This window comes from Grammomys surdaster, unplaced genomic scaffold (genome assembly GCF_004785775.1).
Source record: "Grammomys surdaster isolate TR1022 unplaced genomic scaffold, NIH_TR_1.0 313, whole genome shotgun sequence".
In the NCBI taxonomy this organism is placed as follows: Eukaryota; Metazoa; Chordata; class Mammalia; order Rodentia; family Muridae; genus Grammomys; species Grammomys surdaster.
In genome coordinates, this window is record NW_021604732.1 from 2,387,882 (window position 1) to 2,410,159 (window position 22,278).

Here is a 22,278-nt window from a genome sequence, read left to right on the forward strand (position 1 = left end):
CCCTAGAACCAGAAATACAGGCAGCTATGGATCACCTCACATAAGTACTGGGAATAGAATCGGTGTCTTCCGTAAGAACAGCAATGGCCCTAACTGCTGAGCCATCTCTCCAGACCTGGGGTTTAACTTTTCTGAGGTAGGTTCTTCCTGTATAGGAGGTAAGCCTCTAACTTGACATCCTCCTGCCTCAGTACCTTGAGTGCAGAGATAATGGGTACATGACCATGGCCAGCACAGCTCCAGACTCTGCAGATAAGTACCATTTAGTTCATTGCTGGAGGATACTAAAGCTTGTTGACTCATTGCTATAGGAGAAGGTTTGGAAGTTTCTAACTTCTGGAAACTAAGCTATCTGTCGTGAGTATCCATGTGCAGAGTTTTTTGCATGTGTCAGATGAGTTTTGAACTGATTTGGGTATCCAGGGTACAGGGACTTCCAGATGAGAAGGAAGATTAGAGACTGCCTCTTTCTGGGCCTGGGAAAGAGTTGATTAGAATAAGAAAAAGCAGGCTGTTTCCCAAGGAAGAAAATACAGAGCTTCAGAAGTGCAGCAGGAAATGAAAAGATCCCTGGGAGGGGGAGAGAGGGCATGTGATCAGAGAAGTGAGCAGAAGCCTGAGTCTCCTCCCTGCAGTTTCCCAGGAAGCAGAGGGAGGAGAAAAGGCTCCCAAAGGTGAGCAGGAGCAGAGATGGGCAGTCCTACCGCAGGACAGGTCCACAACCCTCACAAGCCCTGAACCCAGCTGTAGGTTTTGATTGGGCTGATTCCTTTGACAGATGGGTCAGGAGGAGAGAAAAATCTCATTTTCCTACGTGTGATTTTGAGGGCCTCAGCAGGAAGCCACCTTGAAACACAGCCTCAGTTTAGCCTTCCAGTCTACATGGAGAGAAGGCCCAGAGATACAGCTGTAGGAAAGATACAGGCCAGGCATTGAGTGGAACAGACAGCAGGAGGCTGGCTTCAGACTGAGCGCATAGAAGGAGAGAGCCTAGCCTTGCCCTCAGAGTCAAGACAGACCTCATCAACTAGCAGTAAGACTGAAGGTTGTACCTCTGCTCCTGAGCCAGTAGGTGGAGCCAATTCCGGAGGTATTCATTGTTCATTGTAAAGGCTGGGAATTTGGAACTCTGGGGTAATATGTAATAACGATAAATACTGAGTGTCTCTCTAACATAGACTCCAGCTTTTTAAGGTAGAAAACTCACTCTGAGGAGATGAGGGTTTGGTGGATGGGGGCATGGAGGAGAAGATAGCCAAATGGAATATCATTCCTAGCAAAGAGAAGCAGTACCAGAGATTAAGTGGTGGTGACAGGTCTGGAAGTGCAGCCTGGGAACAAAGGAGCAAGTCCTTGCAGAGTAGAGTGGGCTCCTGGGGTACCAGGAGACCCAGGCCACCACTGTGCCTGCCTTGCCCCATTAATACCTGTGGCCACTGCCCTACCCACTGACCCTGCCAGCAGCATGCAGCCCCTGCTGCTGCCGCTGCCGCCGCCGCCGCCGCCTCTCAAGCTGCTCACCCTGCTGGAGCAAGGCAAGGAAACCTTCCATCCAGGAGCTGACTACGTGCAGCAAACACATTGTTTTAGCCTGGGATATCAGTAGGACAGTGGACATTGAGAACAAGATGGTGTATAGCAGCCTGGAGCTTGTACAGGTAGTGCCCCTAGAAATGCTGCCCAACTTCAGGATCACCCTGACTCTGAGCAAAATGACATCTGAGATGAAGAATGGTTGATTTCTGGGTTAAGTCTCCTAGAAAGACCTCCGAGATCTGTAGTGCACCACATTGATGTCCGTTCCCTCTGGAAACCATGAAACCCGTGATTGTTCCTGCCACTGGCTGCTATGTGCAGGGAAACCTATTTTGCAGTGGCATAGAAGACTGCAGACAAGTAACTGAGAATGAGAGACGGGGCGGTTTCTGTGACAACCTCCCCCACCCCTAAAAAGATACAGGCCAGATATGAAGCTACTAAAAAGAGGCCTTAAGCTGTTGTACAGCATCCTGACTGACTACTTGTAAGATAAGGGTTATTTTGAAATAAGCTGTCCAAGACAGGAAGTGGACTAGGGATGAACAGTTTGTTGCTATAGACTGAGACTGAAATTGTACCTGCGACTGGAAGATCTGAGGGTGCTTTTCAACTCATGAGAGAAAAGTGTCCTAAGAAAGAGACCAGCCATGGGTGGGATAGGTACCTGGGCCAGGAGAACGTGGGAAATTCTAGAAGCAGACAGGAAGCCAGTGTTGCTGAAAGAATGAGAATGAGAACATTTGTGTAAATTTAAACACACACACTAATATATATATATATATGCAATCTACAATCCCAGTAGTGAATGTAGCTCAGTTTTAGAGGACTTTCCAGGCATACATGAAGCCCTAGAACCTTATGCAGAAACTCCAGGGGACAGCACACACCTTATAAAAAAAAAACAAAAATCACAACAAACGACACCAAAAGTAAAATTGAAATGATTATCCTAACTTTATTCAGAAAAGCCTGATATTATTAATCTCCCTGACCCGTCTCTTTTCCTGCAAATGGACTTGGGAGCATCTTCCGTTCACTCAGATGGCAATCATCTAGCGGATTACCTGAAACAGATTTATGACGTTGTCCTTGGTATCTTTAAGAAGACTTTATATGGTTGGTTGGTTGGTTGGTTGGTTGGTTGGTTGGTGGTTGGTTGGTTGGTTGATTGGTTAGTTAGTTAACTGGTTAGTTATTTTATTTACTTATTTGGTTTGTAGGAGTAAAGACACTCTCCAATTTCACAACTGCTCTTGAAATACTTGCTTGTATAATACTTTACCCTCTGATTGCCAGATGGGAAAGTAGTCATACCCAGATTCCTATTTTATACAACTCCCACACTTCAGGAGCCTCCTTGGGCAATCTAGTAACAGCTGCACACTGGATTCAGGTATAGAGAAGCTTGGTTTCAGCTCTTTAAAGATCTCTTCTCACCAAGCATCCTTGGCTAGCCTGGAACTTGCTACATAGCCATCCTGCCAAACAATACAGATCCACCTTCCCTTTCTCCCCAGCACTGGCACTACAGAGATGCACCACCATACCCTGCACTCCCTACGCTTTGGCAGCAGAGACTGAGGTAGATTTATTTCTTTTAACTCCCCCATTCTAAGTATGGGCTGCTAGTAAACATTGATTAGAAAGATGTTAGTTGGTGCCTTCCAGGAAGTATAAAAAGAGCTTCTGCCCTTGTTCCAGGGACTTCTGGTTTCTCTAGTTCACTCTCCTCTCTGGAGTATAGTTTATTCTCCTATAAATCTAGAGGGTTGGTCCAGGTGTGTAAGTCCCCCGGGCTTGCAGTCACACCTAAAGTAAGGATCTTTGCTGCAGCTTGGTAAACAGCCCAGGGCACACTAGCCATGCTCCCACTAACTCAGCCTCTCCTGTAGTCTGTTTATATCAGTGAGCAGATGCTATCTAGAAGGTGGATTGGAGAACTGGAGAACTCAATTTTCACACAGAACAGGAGAGAGTATGGCCAGGAGATAAGGATGGAATTACAAGAGAGACTTGTCTTCATCCATAAATAGCTCTGGAAGAGTCCATCAGCAGCAGAGCAGGAGAAGGAGAGACTAACAAGAAGTCACTTTCCCTTAAATACAGGTAAGTAGGGATGTCTGCCGCCACATGCTGAAGAGAAAGAGTCAGGATAGTGCTCCCTGGAGTTTCTGTACCAAGTGGAATTACATTAGAGATGATGTGGGGTTGAATGTGGGACATTAGAAAGATGATTGAGTCCCTAGACATTAGGATAACTCACCATCCAGTAGGGTTCTGTAGATTTTTGGAAAGTGAATCTTTGTTTAAATGGAATAACGGGCTTTTACAGATACACTATGTAATATTATATAATAATATGGGAATGAGACCAGGGAGGCAAGGGGCACACTTTTTTTGTTTGTTTGTTTGTTTGTTTGTTTGTTTGTTTGTTTTTCGAGACAGGGTTTCTCTGTGTAGCCCTGGCTGTCCTGGAACTCACTTGGTAGACCAGGCTGGCCTCGAACTCAGAAATCCACCTGCCTCTGCCTCCCAAGTGCTGGGATTAAAGGCGTGAGCCACCACTGCCCGGCGAGGGGGCACACATATATTTGCAGTGTTGTTCACTGATTTTTGTGGTTTGTAAATTAGGAGATTTTGTAAGAAAGCTTGTATGCAGTGTGGCTGCAGACACTGGAGGTTTTGTGTTGGAGATACTGTAGCTAAGGACAGAAGGAACTAAATTTTGCATTAGTTGGAGTGTTGGAGATGGGAAGGGAGTGGCCAGTCCAAGAAGATGGGCAGCTTTTAGAATTGGGATTTGTTCTCTATGACTGGGAAGTCATTTAGTTCTTCAACTAGTGGGGAAATATTTTGAGAAAGGCTTTAAAAAAATTTTTAAATGTCTGATCTCTTAAGTGGGATTCTCCGACTCCCTGAGCTTGGAGTTTGGTGGCTGGTGCCCTTCATCTTTGGCTGTCTGTCTCTCCTGATCACTTGTTTCACTAACAACCAGCTATTACTACCTACTGTGATATTACTCTCTCACAGTCCTCCCACCTGCCTCCACACCCCCACATCTCTCCCCTGTCCCTACAGTGAACTTAAAACAACAGTCATAGTATACAGAAAATATGACTCAGTGACTAATCATTAGATCCTCACAACAGGTGTGAAGTCTTACTATGCACTTTTTATTTTATTACATATGAGTGTGTGTGTGTGTGTGTGTGTGTGTGTGAGAGAGAGAGAGAGAGACAGAGACAGAGACAGAGAGAGACAGAGAGAGACAGAGAGACAGAGACAGAGAGACAGAGAGACAGAGAGACAGAGACAGAGAGACAGAGACAGAGAGAGGCAGAGACACAGAGGCAGAGAGAAAGAGAGGAGAAATTATAACTTTTGCAAGACTAATCTGTTCTTTAACTACTGTGTACTTGGGGATCTGACTGAAGTTACAAACCTCAGGAGGAAGTGACTTGACCCACTGAGCCACCTTCCTGGTTCTTGATTAGTTTCTTCCTTCACCGAGGAAGCCATCCAACCCCAGCCTCTGCAGACAACCCTGAGCCCCACTCCTGTTGAAGCCGAAACCCTCACAAAGTGGCTCCTGAGCCCTGTCCCTGCCCTGTCCCTGTTCTTCTCCATTGCTGTTCCTCACTGTCCCAGCTGCTCTGCCCTCTCCCCTGCCACAGTCACTCTCCTGCATCTGGACCTTTGTGCTCTCTCTCTCTCTCTCTCTCTCTTTCTTTGTGTGTGTCTCTGTCTCTCTCTCTGCCTCTCTCTCTGTCTCTGTCTCTGTCTCTCTCTCTCTCTCTCTCTCTCTCTCTCTCTCTCTCTCTCTCTCTCTTTCTGGCTGGCCAAACCTTCTTCAGCTTTGCTCAAATACCTTCTGGGTGACAGTAGTAGAAAGCACACTTAAGCCTGACAGAGCAGGCTAAGATTGCACCCACACCCCTCCAGCACTGCCGCCGTAGCTTCCTCAGCTTGCTGGATGCTTCCTTTGTAGTTTATAAGCTCTGTTTGTGTGTTCATCCGTGCAAGGAAACAGTGAATTTGATATTTTCTGTTTTTTCAGCAAATATTATTTTCTATATATTTTCTATGTATGTACATGCATACAACAGTCAATAAACAAACATTTCCTTATGATCTCATAGCTACATCTTTGATCCATTGCTAGAGTCATAGATTCATACGTTTTCTGTTAAAAACTGTAAAGAAATCTATAAAAATGAGTAAATTTTTAGTATTAGTAAATTGGACACATTGTGATTTTTATAAATCTATGATATTAAAATTATTACAAGCATATTATAATTTTTAAGATTTATGTTTGTTGCTTTTAATTGCATGTATCTGTGTGAGTGTGTATGTGTGTTTGTGGTGATGTGTACATGTGAGCACAGATGTCCAAGGAATTTTTGATGCTTGTGTGTCTCCAGTGATAGTGGCTGTGAGCCTCTCAACCAAGATGCTGGGAACCTCTCCCAGTTTTCAGGTTTTCTGTAAGAGCAGTTGGCACTCTTGACCAGTGAGCCATTGTAGCAGCCTGGTGGTAATGTTCTAGTGAGAGTAGTACTTGTTCACACTCCCTCAGCCTTGTTCTATGAGTGCTAACAGTGGAATTAAAATGAACAGTTTCAAAACCCTTGTCTTTGATGTCTATGGGACAATGTGCTTAGACACAGTGTTTCTCATTTTACTCAGTCCATGTTGCCAATACTGAACTTGATTGAATTTTAGGGACCAACCACTGTGGCTACTGAGCAGGAAGAGCCTGCAGTCAACTACGGGGCAACTGCACCTCCATTAGAAGGCTGCTCCTTGCTTAGGGTTCTACCAGGAGAACAGACTCTTCTCTTGACTTCAAGTTTTCTCTGTTTACTGTCTTTCTTGTGCCAAGACCAGGAGTGAGACTGAAGGATATATGTGGCAAGGACCAGGAAAGAAGTGTGTTTGGGAGAACAGCGAGCCCCAGCAGAGAAGCCTACGTGATTCAGACAGGCAGGGTGAGAGATTTTCTTAGATACAGTATGGTGAGAGCCAGAGCCAACCAGAGTGTCTCCTCATTGTCCTGCAGGTCACCATCATGATGGCCCCTCAAGTCCTCATTTCAGGTCTCTTACTCCTTCTACCAGGTAAGTGAGAGGTGGGGTGGGGGATGTATGGGACGATGGAGAGGTGGGGTGGGGGATGTATGGGAGGATGGAGATTCAGACAAATACATTCCCTGGGGTCTGAATCATAGGTTATATAGTGAGCAAAGAAACTGTTGTCACGAAGAAATTTTTTAACCTTCATGAATTTCAAAATTTATGGCTCAAATATAAGACCCACAAGACTGTCAGGTAAGAGATGAATATATGTGTATGCATGTTATATTCAAATAAGGGTGAGTACACATATGTGCAAGATAGAGTCAACACATGAGGGCTACAGAAAATACCTTCACTTGGCCCATATGCCTTTAAAAACCATTATTTTCAATTATTCAATTAAAAATATTAATTGAGATCATTCTGTAATATAGGAGTAAACAGTTAATTGCATGTTAATTTTTTGAGACAGGGTCCAAGGTAGCTCTGGTTGCCCCTACACAGGAGAGACAACAGCAAATGACCTCACTACCTCCCAAAGCTAAGATTTTAGGTGTGAGCACCTACATGTCATATTCATTCTAAGTTTTATATTCTAATCTCTATTGGATGGGTCTGTGGAAAGTCATTAATTCTTATCATGCATTTCTATAAATTTATTATGATAATATTTTTTATATTTGATAATATTTTTATATTTGTGAATATAAAAAATATATTTGCAAAAAATGAGTATCCCAGTGAGAAGTACACACCCACTACACACTCATCTTATTGAACAAGGCACATACTTTCTAGACCATGTCCCAAATACACAGACTTGACACAGGCTAGGGTCAAATGTAAGTGACCACCCAGTGACTCTCCCAGTTCACTGTTCTGTGTTGTTTGCTTATTCATTGCTTCCTGTGCTGGGATCCAACCCAGGGGCTGGCATGGCCTAGGTGAGCATGGCATCCTCGAGCTGCATCTTCAGCCCTCAGATTCCCCTCATGTGGAAGCAACTGGTAATAGGGAATTCTGTCCATCCTCTCAACAGATGCATATTAAAGTTGTTATACTAGGTTTAAAAGTTGCATGGTTTAATCCTTGATTTAATATTCTGATTTTGTGGTCATGAGTCTTGTTCAGTTTCTGGAATGCTATCAATACATAAGAAGGAATCCTTGTTTAGCTCTTGGTTTTGGTTTGGTTTTGGTTTGTCTTTGTTTAGGAAGAGCTTTGAGGACTAGTCTTAAAAGCTCATTGCTCCTGGGGGTTTTATAAAGTCCATCCTGAGCTTGGCCTGGTGGTGTACATCTTTGATCCCAGAAAGGGAGGTAGAGGCAGGCAGGTCTCCATGAATTCAGGCAGTCTGTTCTACGTACAGAGTTCTAAATATTGTGATCAGCCAAGGTTACATAGTTAGAGCTTGTCTCAAAAATAAAACCCAAACCAAAACCAAAACCAAAACAAAACAAAACCCAACAAACAAACAATAAAACAAAAACCAATGAAAACCATATGAACAAACAAGCCATTTTGAAAATTGACGTTAAAATTAGCAAAGTTCTTCCTTTACACCAACAATGCTAAAACACACACACACACACACACACACACACAAATAAATCCTGGGCTCTACTCTTTGTATAGGGAGGAGGCTGAAGAGTTAATGATTTCATTGTCAATAGCGTTGAGGGGAGGGTTGGGGTGGTTTGATACAAGGTCTCATAAGCCCAGGTTGGTCTTCACTACACGTCACTGTCTCCTGCCTTCACCTTTGAAGGTCATCTTTTGTAGGAACCCATCAATGTGCACTGTATCTGAAAAAACATTTTCAAAACTTCAAAACTTTTAGAGGCGGTAGACATGCTTGTATTCCTATTTCTCAGAGGATAGAAAGTACAAGAGAGCCTGTACTACAGAGCAAGGCCCTGTCTACAAACCAACCAACAAGTCGGGGATAATGGTACATACCTTTAATCCTAGCAGGCAGAACTGGATGGATCTCTATGAGTTCCAGGCTAGCCTAACATGAAGGAGTCCGCCATGCATCAGGATGGAAGATAGAGGCTTTGCAGGGTCAATTTAATGCCTGTTAGTGTAGTACTGTGAGACTTTTATCTTTCTTTCCCTTAGCTGGTTGGCTTTATCTCTACGGGTAGATGCCTTTGTGATTTGTTAAGGCTCTGGGGGATTTTGGGGACTTTTGCTGAGGTCTCAAGCTAAGTGGTGGGGCAGCTTCCCGATTGGCTGATGGTAAGGGGTGGATTTCCCTGGAATTCACTTGTTTTGGACTTTTCCAGTTGTGTATGGGAAACGGGAACTTAGGCCTAGTCTCCCAAACTGCTAGTTTGCAGCCTGTCATGGAGTCAGCCTGGCTCTGGTTAAATCTGTCCTCTTAAAGGAGTTGAATTATGACGATGTACCTTCTTCTGGTGATACTTTGTAATTTACTTTGGAGTTAACACTGAAGATAGAAACCAATACTACCTTGTCCCTCTTATTTTAAATTCAGAACATCATTTTGTAATTGTTCAGTCTTTGCAGTTTGTTACATATTTTTTAATTATCTGTTTTATTTTGAGGCTGAATCTCACTGTGTGGTATGGATGGCCTTACTCTCTCCCCAAGTAGTAGATCAGACTGTCTGAAAACTCACTAATACAACTGTCTCTGTCTTTTGACTAATGGGAACAAAAGCCTGTGTCACCAGGCACAGCTGTTTGAAATTATTAATAGTGAGTCGTTATCAAGCTTAGAAATTTTTTCACTGGTCAGTGTTTAAAAGTCCTCTGTCTGGCTCGTCACTGGGTCCACAAAAGACGCTCTGTCTTTTCCTTAACAACCATTTTGTATAATGTCTCATGACTTAACCACACTGAGCTGTCTCCTCAGCTGTCCCAGGACCCTCATCAGCTCCTCTGCACTTTCCCATCCACCTGGGAGATAAAATGTCCCAGAGCAAGAAAAGAGACGCTCCTGAGATGGTTGTTTCTTTTTTTGGTTGTTGTTCCCATTATGATCTGTTGATTAAGGTTGTCGGGGAGATTTTTTGTTTGTTTTGTTGTTGTTACTGATTTTTTTTTTTGCAGGCTTGCTTTTTTTCTCCACTAAATTTTTACTGTCCAGGGAGGGTTTGAATTGTTTTCATGCCTCTGCCCATACATTATATTGGACTAGCAATCTAATCATTTGGATCTAAATGTGTGACTAGTTTGTATCTAGCAGTGTGAATAGATTTACTGCAGCACAGCCACACCCACTCCCGGCTGTGTTGTCCTCACTGAATTTCACACTGATTGACAGGAGTGCTTGCCCCTCAACACCTAGTTGTTGGTTCCTGAGCCCAACAGACCTATTACTTAGCTGGTCCTTTAAGGGAAAGGGGAGTGGGGGCCAGCAAGATGGCTCCGTGGGAACAGGTGCTTGTGGCCAAGCTAGATTACCTGAGTTTGATTCTTGCAAGCTAGTTGCTAGAAGGTGAGAACCAGATCTCTCAAGTTGACCTCTGACCTCAATACTTTGCCCATGGAAAACAATATACACATACAGACAAAGAGAAAGGGATAAGAAAAAGAGAAAGAAATGAAAATAAGTGAATAAATACAATTTTTATAAATCTTAAAAGTGGATTGAACTCTACGTCCATTAGCTTCCTGCATGTAATAGGTGAACACAGTTATTTCTCTTTTTTTCCTGGAGAAAACACTCTAGATTTGAATTACATCACATCAATTAAAGAGAAGAACGTCCGGAGGAGTTGATCCTGGTTCCTGAGTTTTATTTTGTAACCAGCAGAGTCAGGATTGAATGATGCTGCTTCTGAGGAACCGTGACAGCTGACAGAACAGTGTGTGCTCCTGTTGGAGTCCTCACTGACTGTTTCTTGCAGGCACCGTTTCCTGTTAATTCCAATCTTGGGTCTCTGTGCACTCACAGACCATCAGTAGGGCGTTTGAATTCTTTCAGCACTTCTCATTTTCCTGATTTGTGACTTACAGGTTGAACTTGCCTTGCCCCAGTAGCAAATCTGTAGTACTTCAAGATCTAAAACCTTTGGGGCATTGCATTGATAGAAACACCTAGAAAACTCAATTCTGTAAAGTATTCATTCGCAGAATTATCAGTGGTTTATAAATGCACATGTAATCGATGCATATGAATTGTGTGCATATGAAAGTTACATCTATCTATATTTAGACTTGAGCACCATCTGTAAGCTATATATAATTTTTTAAAAAATTCTGAAATACCCCAAGTCTGAAACTCCTTGAACCAAAAATATTTGCATAAGTGATATTCATCATGTTTCTCTTATAAAAAAAAAAGCTTAGAAGACTGTGTATACTCTCTACCCAAAAGCACTAATTCTTTATGTTGGGCCTTGCATGGGATCTTTCATAAGACAATTAGTCTAGTTAACCTTCATTTCTGATGCAGTGCTGTGTGGTGTGTCCTCCCAGGACTGACTGCATTGAATATGCTCAGCCTGTAATCTGTGGGAGAAGTCAGTCACTTACCAGTAAAAGGTACAAAATCACTCCCAGCCCCCAGACCTTCTCTATCTCACAGATGCTTAGAGACATCTGAGAATCTGACTCTTGTCATTTATAATGCATTTCCCTAGGAACCTGGGCTCTGTTCTCATCTCTGTGTTGTGAGTGAAGCTGCCTCCTATTGGTGAGCCTGTCTACCCTCACCTTCCCTGTCATATCCTAGTTGGTCGGTGACAGATGACAAGGAACAGAAGTTCAGGAGAAGAGCCTCTGCCTGGGGACAGCTCACTGCTATGCTTAGGAGCAAGTGTAGCAGAAGATTTTTCTTTCTTCTTGTTTGACTGACCCTTGCTTTCATATTGATTTCTAAATTCAGGAGTTCTAACAAGTTCTTCCAGGAGACTTACAATTTCAAGTAAATTCAAATTGATCAATTTACCTGGACCTACTCCAAGGAAACCCAGAACTATTCCAAAGAAGCCCATAACTACTCCAAAGAAACCAGAATTACTCAAAAAATAAAACAACAAAACACAAAACAAAATTACTCCAAGGAAACCCATAACTACTCCAAGGAGACCAACAACAATCACAAAACCCACAACTCCAAGGAGACTCTCAAGAGTCATAAAACCCATAACTACTCCAAAAAGGCCCTAAACTAACACAAACCCCACAACTACTCCAAGGGGACCTTGAACTATCATAAATCACAACTACTCCAAGGAGAATAACAACTGTCATAAAATCCATCACTAAGTCAAAGAAACCCACAACTACCACAAAACATACAACTACTTCAACAAGACCCACAAATGCTCCAAAATCAAGCAGAATCTTTGGTAAGTGACTGACTTCTCCCACAGATTATAGGCTCAGCATACTCAATGCAGTCAGTCCTGGGAGGTCACACCACACAGCACTGCATCGTAGCGGAAGGCTAATTAGCCTAGATTGTCCCATGAAAGTTCCCATGCAAAGCCCAACACAAAGAATTCGTGCTTTTGAATAGAGAGTAGACAGAGTCTTCTATGGTTTTTTTTTTCCAATAAAAGAGAATCATGGTGAATATCACTCCTCCAACACGAGCACACATCCATAATCACAAACTAGGTAAAACCCGTGTGTTCCAGGGCTCAGAGTCTTTCTTGTGGGATGATACAAGACACACAGGACAACGAGGCAGTCTTAAGTACCATCTAAGTGAACAGTTCTTAGCTTGGATCCAAACAAGAACTTCATAATATCTGTTATTCTCCAGCCTTTTTATGTGCAACCTCTACAGTGTAAGAGCTTGAGATGGAAGACACCTATCTCTATCACATTCCCAGGGGATTCACTACTACCCAGACTTAGGTGGACCATTGATCTAGGATATATGATGAGATTGGTAGTGGACTAGTGAGGCATAATTTTCTGATGAAAAACTAAGGAGTGACTGAGGGCTAGGGTCAGGTTAGAGGATTTTGGACCCTTTACGTCTATTCTGAAATCGTGCCATTCAACTAAGACCACAGTAAAATGAAACTAATAGTTAGTGTTCCCTGAACACTGAGCAGTCTACTAAATACTTCCTGATGCAATGTTTAACTCTCAGAAAACTATTATTGATATAGCTGTGGTCTTTGTCCCTATTGAATAGGGACAGGACCTGACACAGAGTCAGAAAGTTCTTAGTGGAAGTTATGAGGACAGAAAGTGTGTCAGACTCTATCCCTGTTCACTTGAATTGGAAGCTGTTTCTTCTAATTCCAGGGTCAGGCCTCCTGTCTTGGGCAAAGATGTTTGGTGGGTTTGTTCCATATTCAAATCCTCCCTGAAGACTTCAGTCTCCATTTTTAGGGGCAGTTAATGCTTTCTAAAGTTTTGCTTCAAGAATCTTGTAATATTTGTATAGGAAGAAAATGTAAAAGTTTTTTCTGATAATTTAAACAATGAGTCTATGGTCTTTAGTGATTTGAAATGTGCACACATGTGCTGGAGAGATGGCTCCATAGCTAAAAGCAAGTATTGTCCTTGAGGAGATCCTGAGTTGATTCCAGGCACCCACACTGAGCAGCCTGTACTTCCACTTCCAGGGGGCATACTGCCTCTGGTCTCTATAAGCATCTGCAGTCAAGCACAGAAACCCATACACAGATGACATATGCATATGCACACAATTTAATATAAAAAAATTGTGCATTTGCTTTGCTGACACCATAACGTTTGTACTTCCAATGTCATGCCGACACATATGAATTTACACTTAATAGTAATTGATAAATTGTTAGAGATGGGGAAAGCATGACATCCAAAGATAAGATTAGGTTCAAATCTTCTACATCCAGGAGTGAAAAAGTAGCTGTTAGAGGGAAACTTGAAGCTTCCCAAAACCCATCCATCCCTGGAGTAGGACTGGATTTTGAGGGGGCAAAAGGATCACAGTGTGTTGTTGTTGCTATTGTTGTTGTTGTTATTGTTAGAGCAATCTGATGGTAGAATTGATTTCCTTGCCTCCCATTGGCCTGTGAGAATATCAACCAGGAGGACTCTGAAGGACTGGGCTACAACCTGAGTTTGTAGAGAGCTCTAGGTTACAACTGTGAGACTAGAGAATAAAAAACAAACAAACAAACAAACAAACAAAACCAAAACCAAAACAATTTGTTCCAGGCAGCTACACACCCTATAGAACAATGAGAATATCTCAGGATTGATAGGACCTTTCAAGACTTAGCTTTTGGTGCTTCAGAGGATGGGTTCATGGGCTGAATTTGGAGAACGTGGATAAGTTACTGACTTAATTGAAAACTGAGATTTAGAAATGACAATATTTTATAGCATTTCTAAATGATGTAAGATGCTGGGGTGCTACAAGTTGAGTTTTGTTGAGACAGGATCTCAACTTGGCTGGCAGGGAACTCATTATGCAGACCAAGCTTGCCTTGAAGTCATAGAGATCTTCTTGCCTCTGCCCCTAGTGGTAAAAAGTATTTGTTACCATGCCTGTCAGTGTTGAATTAAAATTTGTATCATATTCCATAACTGACTCACTAACTCTTATTCCTAGAAGGTTTGACTTAAAGGCATAACTCACAAACAGAGCCTAGACTACAAATGTTGCCTAAATCTAGTCATTGCCTTTGGCTCTTTGGAAGGGCTCACATAGTGATAAAAATATAAACACAGGAATATGGGAACTGAGGAAGGCCAAGTTATACAAATGTATCCATACTGGGCAATGACCGATTTACAAGTAGTTTGGATTTCCATAGACTTGTAGTATTTCCGTGCATTGTATGGGCACTTTGCATGTGCATTGCTGGCAGAAATATTTGTCATTTGTAGAATTAGACATGACTACTCGTCTGATGAATGCCTTTTCAAGAATAAAATGAAACTGAGAGACTCTCGGTTAGGATGTAAAACATTTGTTTATTGTTGTTACTCAACAGAATGAGAATTATGTGCATATACATTTTAGAAAATGTACAATATGTAACCTGTTCCAAAAATACATGTCTCATAAACACCCTGATCTGTGAATGGAGTTCCAGGACTTCCCTGCCTAACCACACCCTAATCCTCACATCGTATGAGACACACTGGCTTTTGGACCATGTGACAGATGATTTCTAAAGTAATTCTGATCCAAATCAAGGAACATAAACGTTAGGTGAGAATACACACAAGCTGTATTGGATATCGTGGTAGTTCCGTTCCTTCTGAGTGGAGCCATTCTGACTTTCCAATGGGTATGTGATCTTCTGGCACTTACCCTTCTCAGCTTAGGTAGGTCCCTAAACTGTTTCACAAACAAGTTCTCTGGTTCACCCAAATATGTAGCTGAGCCTTGACATGAGAGACAGAGAGACAGAGGCAGAGAGACAGAGAGACAGAGAGAGACAAAGAGAGACAGAGAGAGTCAGAGAGTCAGAGAGACAGAGAACAGAGACAGGGGAAGGAGAGAGAGGGGAAGGAAAGGGAGAGGGAGAGGGAGAGGGAGAGGGAGAGGGAGAGGGAGAGGGAGAGAGAGAGAGAGAGAGAGAGAGAGAGAGAGAGAGAGAGATTGACTCAACTTCTTAGAGAAATTTAGAAAAATTTAAGAATTTAGTGTGATGCCCAGATTGCTATAGTATTTGATTATGTTATTAACTTTAACCTCACCATAGAAGCTGGTGTGAATATATGTAGTCTCTGTAGTGAGAAGCTAACATGTTCATAATAACAATTTTTATTCCTGTTTAGCAGTGTGGAGCACCACTGTGACATCTTCATATGGACCTTGGAATAATCACACTGTAAGCTTATTCCTTTCTGTGTTAATAGTGAGATTCAAGTGTCTGACTTCCTGCAATCATGTTGCCTTTAGATACTTTGTCAAATTAGTTCACAGACTTTTGTCTCAAAAAAAGAAAAAAATAGAGACGTAAAAGTAACTTTTATTTACCTTATATAATTGTCACCTTGGAGGCTTACTACTGAATAAGCTCACCCTTTCCAGTTCTTTCTGAATTCTGGCTGGTTGGTTTAATTCAGCTGTTCTGGCTCAAACTCTGTTGCAAGCTGACCAGTTCAATCTGACTTTAAGAGTGGATTGCTCTGTGAATTGCTCTACATAACTCTGGCAATCTGTTCTAATCTTCTGGCTCCTTCTCACTCTCTGGCTTATTCTGTTTTCAGCCATGTCTAGAATCTTCTCTTTGCAACCTGTCTCTGTAAAATTTGCCTGTGAACTCTATGATCTGCTGAACTGCCATGAACTCCACTCCCCTGCATCACCTCTCAACTCCCTGACTCAACTGAACTGGATGACTAGAACCCAGAGATCTGCATGCCCCTGTCTCCCGGAAGCTGGGGTTAAAGAACAGTACAAGCATACCTGGACCTTAGTTTTTCCTTACCTGCAAATTGTTCTACACCAGGCTGGGCCTCAACTCAGAGATCTGCTTGCCTCCTTCTCTTGGTACTAAAAGCATGTCTGTGTTCCAGCTGGATCACAAAGACCTAGAAGGTGTTTGGATGTGATCCCTTGCCAGAATAGCCATGTGACTGGATTGAAACTGCTAAATATAAGGGAAAAAATAGTCAACCATAGTTGTTTACACTTTCATTTTAGGACTGAGGCAGATGAAACAAGAGATACCAAGTGTGAGGATAGCCTGGATTACCAGGGCATCTTGGGTTACCTAGTGAGACTCTGTCTCAAAAAAAACCCATTAAATATATGGACCATTAAGAAAAAAGAAAAGATTTTGAGTCTAAAAAGGGTGTTAGGAAGTTTATTTTGATAGGCAAGTTTGTTAGTTGTACCTAATAAATGATATTTTATAAAAGAATTGAAGAGGTGAAGACACAGAGATCGATTTATTTTACATGGTTAAAAGTTAGGGTTAAAAAAGAATGAGCTAACCAAGGGAGAATAAATTAATATACATATTTGTTGAAAGTGCTGTTAAGTGAGCAGACTTGTGCAGGATTTAGCACAGTCCTGGAGGACACAGCTGGACCTGAGCACAGTTAACTGCACACAGTCGTCTTTACTGTCAAGAATAAATGATTTAGAATTAAATACAAAAAAGGAGTAGGAAAATCTGGATTCTGCAGCTGCCAGGCTGTCTCTATGTGCACAGAGAACAGTGCACAGAGAACTGGGCACAGAGGCACTCCTCTGTGTGCTGATATCTGGGGCTTTTGATTTCTTTGTTTTTGAGACAGGGACTCCTGGAGACCAGGCTAGCCTTGATTCCCTTCAGAGCTGAGAAGGATAATGAACTCCTGCCCCTCCTGGCTCTATTTCTCCTCCGGGGTCACAGATGTGCACAGCCACACTTAGCAACAGCAGCCTGCTTCTTGAAGCTGCAGATGACTTTCCCAGACTCCATCTCCTGGGAAGGTTGGAAAGATGTGTGAAGATGAATGAGAAAGGATAGCCACTGCTGCTACTTACAACCAGGAAATGCTAAAGGAAATGTTCAGTGGGCAGGGAAGATACTGCTGTGATCCGAACACTCAGGGGGAACAGACAGGAGGATCAGAAGTTCATCACATTGGCTACATAGCGAATGATAGGCCTGCCTAGAACACATGAAACTCTGTCTCAAAACCTACAAACATTACATTATATTCACAACAGTACTTGTTAAGAGCTCACAGAGCTTCGCTAACATGTCCATGGTCTCACTGACTAAGCCGAGGAGCTGGGATTGTGATCCAGAGATGAGGCTCACACATGAGCAAAGACTCTATTTCAGCTAAACCCATCTCTCTTGTCTGCTTAGGGCTAGGAGGTCAGTGCTGAGCTATGACAGGGCCTAAGGTGATCCCCAGCCTGTCTCATGCTTATTCCAGTACATGGTAATCCGTGGTCACCTGCACCAGGGCACTAAAATGGATTTCGAATTTTTGTCTGATCACATGGTGTTAATGTGGCTGCTTCCAAGAACAGTTTCCCTTGAATGGTTTTATTATGGTGTGGATCTTGCCTCATGGCTTGAGGACCATGACATGGGTCCCATCCATCTGGACACAGAGGCATATGCATCTCTGAGTTTTAGGCCTGCCTGGTTTCATGAATTTAAGGATAGCTGTGGCTACATACTAAGAAGAGAGACAGAGTCTCAGTGGAAAAAAAAAGAGAGAGAATCCATAATTAAATTTTATAAGACAATTAGGATCTATGAATCTATGAGGAAAGATCAGACTCAGTAGCTGCAAACTCTGGTAACATTCGAGGATCAACTTAGAAAATAGCCACTGGTTTTTATCAATAGAGCAATAGCCTATACTAAATATTAATGCAGATATAATATTAAGTCAGATATGTTGCAAGGTTGAGACATGCAACCTTGTTGTCACCTCAAGCCACGTAGAAAATAAATTTTAACCCTCCTCATAGACACTTTGAAGTTTGTCGTGTCGGGATTCATAGCTTAGTAGCTTAGTACCAGGTTGTTTAGTTTTACTTGCAGACTTAATTTTTTTTTAACAATTTGTCTATGTAGTTCTGGTTTTCCCAGAGCTGTTAGGCAGACCATACTCTCTTGGAACTCTTGGTATTCCTCTACCTCTGCCTTCCAAGTACTAGAAATCAAAGTGTGCATGACCACATACTTGCATATTCTATACTAGTCACTGGCAATGGAGGGAAAAGTCTAGGTTGAGGTGTGGGATGTGTTTTCTGCTCATCTCAGTTGGTGCCTCATCAATTACTGATGTTTCCTTAGGAAGTGGTCCCAACACAACCCCCGCTGAAGATCTCCACTAAGGACCTCTATATTGGAATCTCTGTGTCTGCTGCACTGCTGATCCTCCTGGCAAGTGCCCTGACTATCATAAGTGAGTGACTTCATCTAGGTTCCCAATGTCAGGAATGGGTCTGGGTCTCCATTACATAAACAAGCACAAAACCTAAGGAATTTTGGCAGAGCAAACTGTTTTACTCCTTTAGAAGGCTGCAAAGCCAGGTTAAATACACTGAGCAAGCATGCCCAGTGGGGCTCCTTCTGGGCCTTTAACTCTAAAGCAGAGAGGTGACTTGCTTCTGTCTGAGAGCTCAGAGCTTGACCTCACATTCTTAGGAGACTGCTGGTATAAAGCAGTGCAGAGGCGGTGGTGTCTAAGCATGGATTTTGACTGTAGGAAAATGATGACTCCACAGCTATTCTTACCTAATGGAGTCTTTCCACATTTCTTTCATGATGCCACTTCCTCTGTCTTATGTAGCATTTGAGAGAAGACAGTAGGTTTTGCATATATTTCCCAGACCAAGGAATCAGAGCAAAGGATTCTCAGCCACTCTGACTGTCTTCATGTAATTCCACATGCCATAGGGTTTACATGTTACATGATTTCTCTGTGTCCCTGAATCCGAGATACACACTGGAGTCCCTTCTGGATTCCAAGGGACATATTAGGGCCTTCTAAGCACTGATATTACTTTTAACACATGGGACATGCTCAGTGACCACTGTTACAGTATCTCATAAAGATTCCTGTTTCATAGAAACATAAATACTGGTGGTTCTTTTCCTAAATATCATTGTTTCCTTTTCTCCTTGAAACAGGGTTTTATATATTCTAGGGTGGCATTGAACTTATGTATCTGAGGCCAGCATGGGACACCTTCGCCCTCTGCCTCTATGTTCTGGGCTGACAGCATATGTTTTATATTTCAATTGCTGGCCACCTCAAGAAAAAAAATAAAATCACATATTCTATAAAGAATGTTAATGTGGGGCTGGAAAGATGGTTCAGCACTTAGGAGCATGTATTGCTCTTACTGAGAACTGTTCCAGCTCCTGGGTAGGTGACTCACAGCTCAGCTGTAGGGACATTTGAATGGATGCTGCCAGATTGGACTCTAGTCCTCAGACACACACACACGAGAGAGAGAGAGAGAGAGAGAGAGAGAGAGAGAGAGAGAGAGAGAGAATTTTTAAAGAAAAAGAAATTAAATGTTATGATAAAACAATTTGTTTTACAAGGTTAAAATCTGGAACAAAAGAAATCATTATAAGACTTATGGAATTGAATCTTAGCCTGCAGAACTGGTTTTGTCCTCGTGATGATACTGTTGAATGCTCTGGAACATATTTAATAGTGGACGCAGATAAGACACTGGATGGGAAACTGCATGGCTAACCCTGGAACAGAGTTGTTTAAAGGGGGCACTAGGCCTGCATGGCCCTTTCCTGGAGGGTTTGTGTGAGCATACACAGCGTTTCTGTCTGTGCAGCACATTCTCTGGGTAAGAATGTGAGTCATCAGCCTTCTGAGAGCCCACACATGAGCTCATTCTTGACCTGTTTCACATGACTGGGCAGAAATTTGGAAATTAGAATATGCCTGTCATAGTTTAGGATGCTTCCTTCTAATATTTAGAACTCGGTTGTTCATAATGGTTATTTAAGCTGGCCCTGGTGGTATGAGCCTGTTATTCCAGGATTCAGGCTGCTGAGACAGAAGGATCATGCTTCATGGTAATTTTAGACTATAACATAAAGATAATATAATAATGATGGAATAGAAATTGCTTAAAATACTACAAATATGCTCCTTTTCTTAGTCCAAAGTGTAAATTCTCCCCAGAGAAAGGGTTGTTACTGGGAATCTCAATGTGTTTGACAGGAAGAGAAGGGTAAGGAGTAGGTGGTGGCACACACCTCCTGAAATACACTATGGAAGGAGCCAAAGCCAGCAGTACAGTGTGCAACCTTAGTGACACTTAATAGGGTCCCTGAGGGAAGAGACCATTAGTAGGATCTTGTGTGTCAGGTCACTAGGAGAGTCCATGTTTAGATTATTTTCCACCAGTCAACTTAAAAACCTAGATTTCTTCTTTTTTTTTTTTTCAGTGAATGACAGTTTACCAATGTCACTCTTGCATGTTAGGAATGCTATGTGGGTGAATGCATGAAGCCATGAATGCAGAGAAGATACGTCATGTAGTGTTCATGGTTACCAGGGAACGGTTCAGCTAAAAAACAGACACAATACCCTTGATTAGAAGAAAATATCATGAATGTTTTTGATGCTATGTTCAATTTTTCCTTTCAACTCCTTCCAACTCCCTCACCCCATTTTAGAGTGCAGACAGAGACAAAAGAAGATTCTAGAGAGGTAAGCTCTCTCAGCTTGTGCCAATTGCTTTGGAACTTGCAGTCTTGAAGAGTTCTCCTGATTTCTTCCTGTTCCTTTCCTCCTTCTCTTTCTCTCTCATCCCTTTCTCCTCCACCTTCTTTTCATTTACTTATTTTTAGTCAAAGTGTTTTTCATATTATATATTTCCTTCATTTTTCTTCCTGTCTACGAGCTCCTCTCAGAGTGCATCACTCCCCTACCCACACATTATTTTCTCTCTTTCCTTCAACTGGGTGGGGGAGAGGGAAGAAAACCTACAAAAATACTAACATGAGATAAAAATAATCATTCAAAGACCATTCTCTGTCAATTGTCACATTGGATCATCTGAGCTTTCTGACCCTATGTTGTTTCCATGCTTGTACACATGATACTGACTCAAGCGAAGAGAAGGTTTGCCCCAACTTCTTTGTAATTCTCGGCACAGGTGTTCTTCTTATGGGTGAATATAGATGCTTATTTTGGTTCTATATTTCAATAGCAGTGATGGCCAGTATACAGAAGACAAAATCCACTATGTCAAAACACTACTCATGAGTTAAAGTTAGTCTGTTTCATTCTGTGAGCTCTAGAAGCTCAAATCCCAGTCCACCATGACTACCCACAGTAAAGGCTCCTCCTATAGCTGATGGGAAAGACCACAGACCCCAGCAGTTCTCTCTCAGATCATTTCCTCTCCCTGTAGCATCTGACGCTTTGTGCATGTGCTCTATGCAAGTGTGTGCCATGCTCATGTCTTTGTAGTTGTTTCCAAGACACTAGCCCTGTAGAAAGGCACTGTCTGTTGCTTCACCCATTTTCCCACTCCATATTAATATTAGAGTATGCAGATGTTATGCAGATTTCAAGACCAATTTTTCTTTAACAAGAATTTATTTATTATTGTGTCAGGAACTGGTTTTGTTGGTAGGTGCAGTGGTGTGTTTGTATGTATAGACGTTGCTTTCATGGCACCTTAGAATGTCAGAGAACAACTTTGTGGAGCTGGTTCTCTCCTTCTGCCTTTCCTTGGGTTCCAGGAATGTAGCATGGGTCACCAGGCCCTCCTAGCCTTAGGGTCAAATTCTAAGATGTAAATATATGAGCCATCCAGTTCTTATCCCAGTTTCAAAATGAACAACCTGATTAGGTAACTCCAGTAGTGTTAGATAACTGTCGTTTAAACTTGTCACTTTTGTATTCTATTACATGGCTGGATGCTAATATGAATTATTTTGTTTTAATGGGTTTTTTTAGTTTTTCTGATATTTATTCAGCATAGTTTTCTATAACTTAATACCACATTTCTGTACTGTACTGTTCATTCATTGTTATAGTTTTGTTGTGAATGACATTTCTGCAGTCCCAAATACTTAGTCATGCTGAATCAGGAACGAAAACAAATCTGCTCAGATCTGAAAAGTGACCTTCCTGTTCTTTTTTGAACAACTCTCTCTTCAGCTCTGTTGTCTTCGCTGGATTTCAGAATGAAGTTTTCCAAAGTACAGCCCAACCCCAAGCTGTGGACAATGTCTACGTTATCAAAGACAGTGAACTTCCAGTTGTCCATTGAGGGG

General features: G+C 42.1%; 1 protein-coding gene across 1 annotated transcript; it reads left to right on the forward strand.

Moving 5' to 3' along the window:
• The first annotated feature begins 1,815 nt into the window (after positions 1 to 1,815).
• On the forward strand, positions 1,816 to 22,274 carry LOC114629617 (hepatitis A virus cellular receptor 1 homolog). The gene is made up of 6 exons (XM_028777680.1): positions 1,816 to 1,896; positions 6,602 to 6,659; positions 15,329 to 15,381; positions 18,307 to 18,418; positions 20,668 to 20,701; positions 22,163 to 22,274. The coding sequence occupies exons 1-6, from the start codon at positions 1,816 to 1,818 to the stop codon at positions 22,272 to 22,274; spliced, it is 450 nt and encodes a 149-aa protein (XP_028633513.1).
• Positions 22,275 to 22,278: the final 4 nt, after the last annotated feature.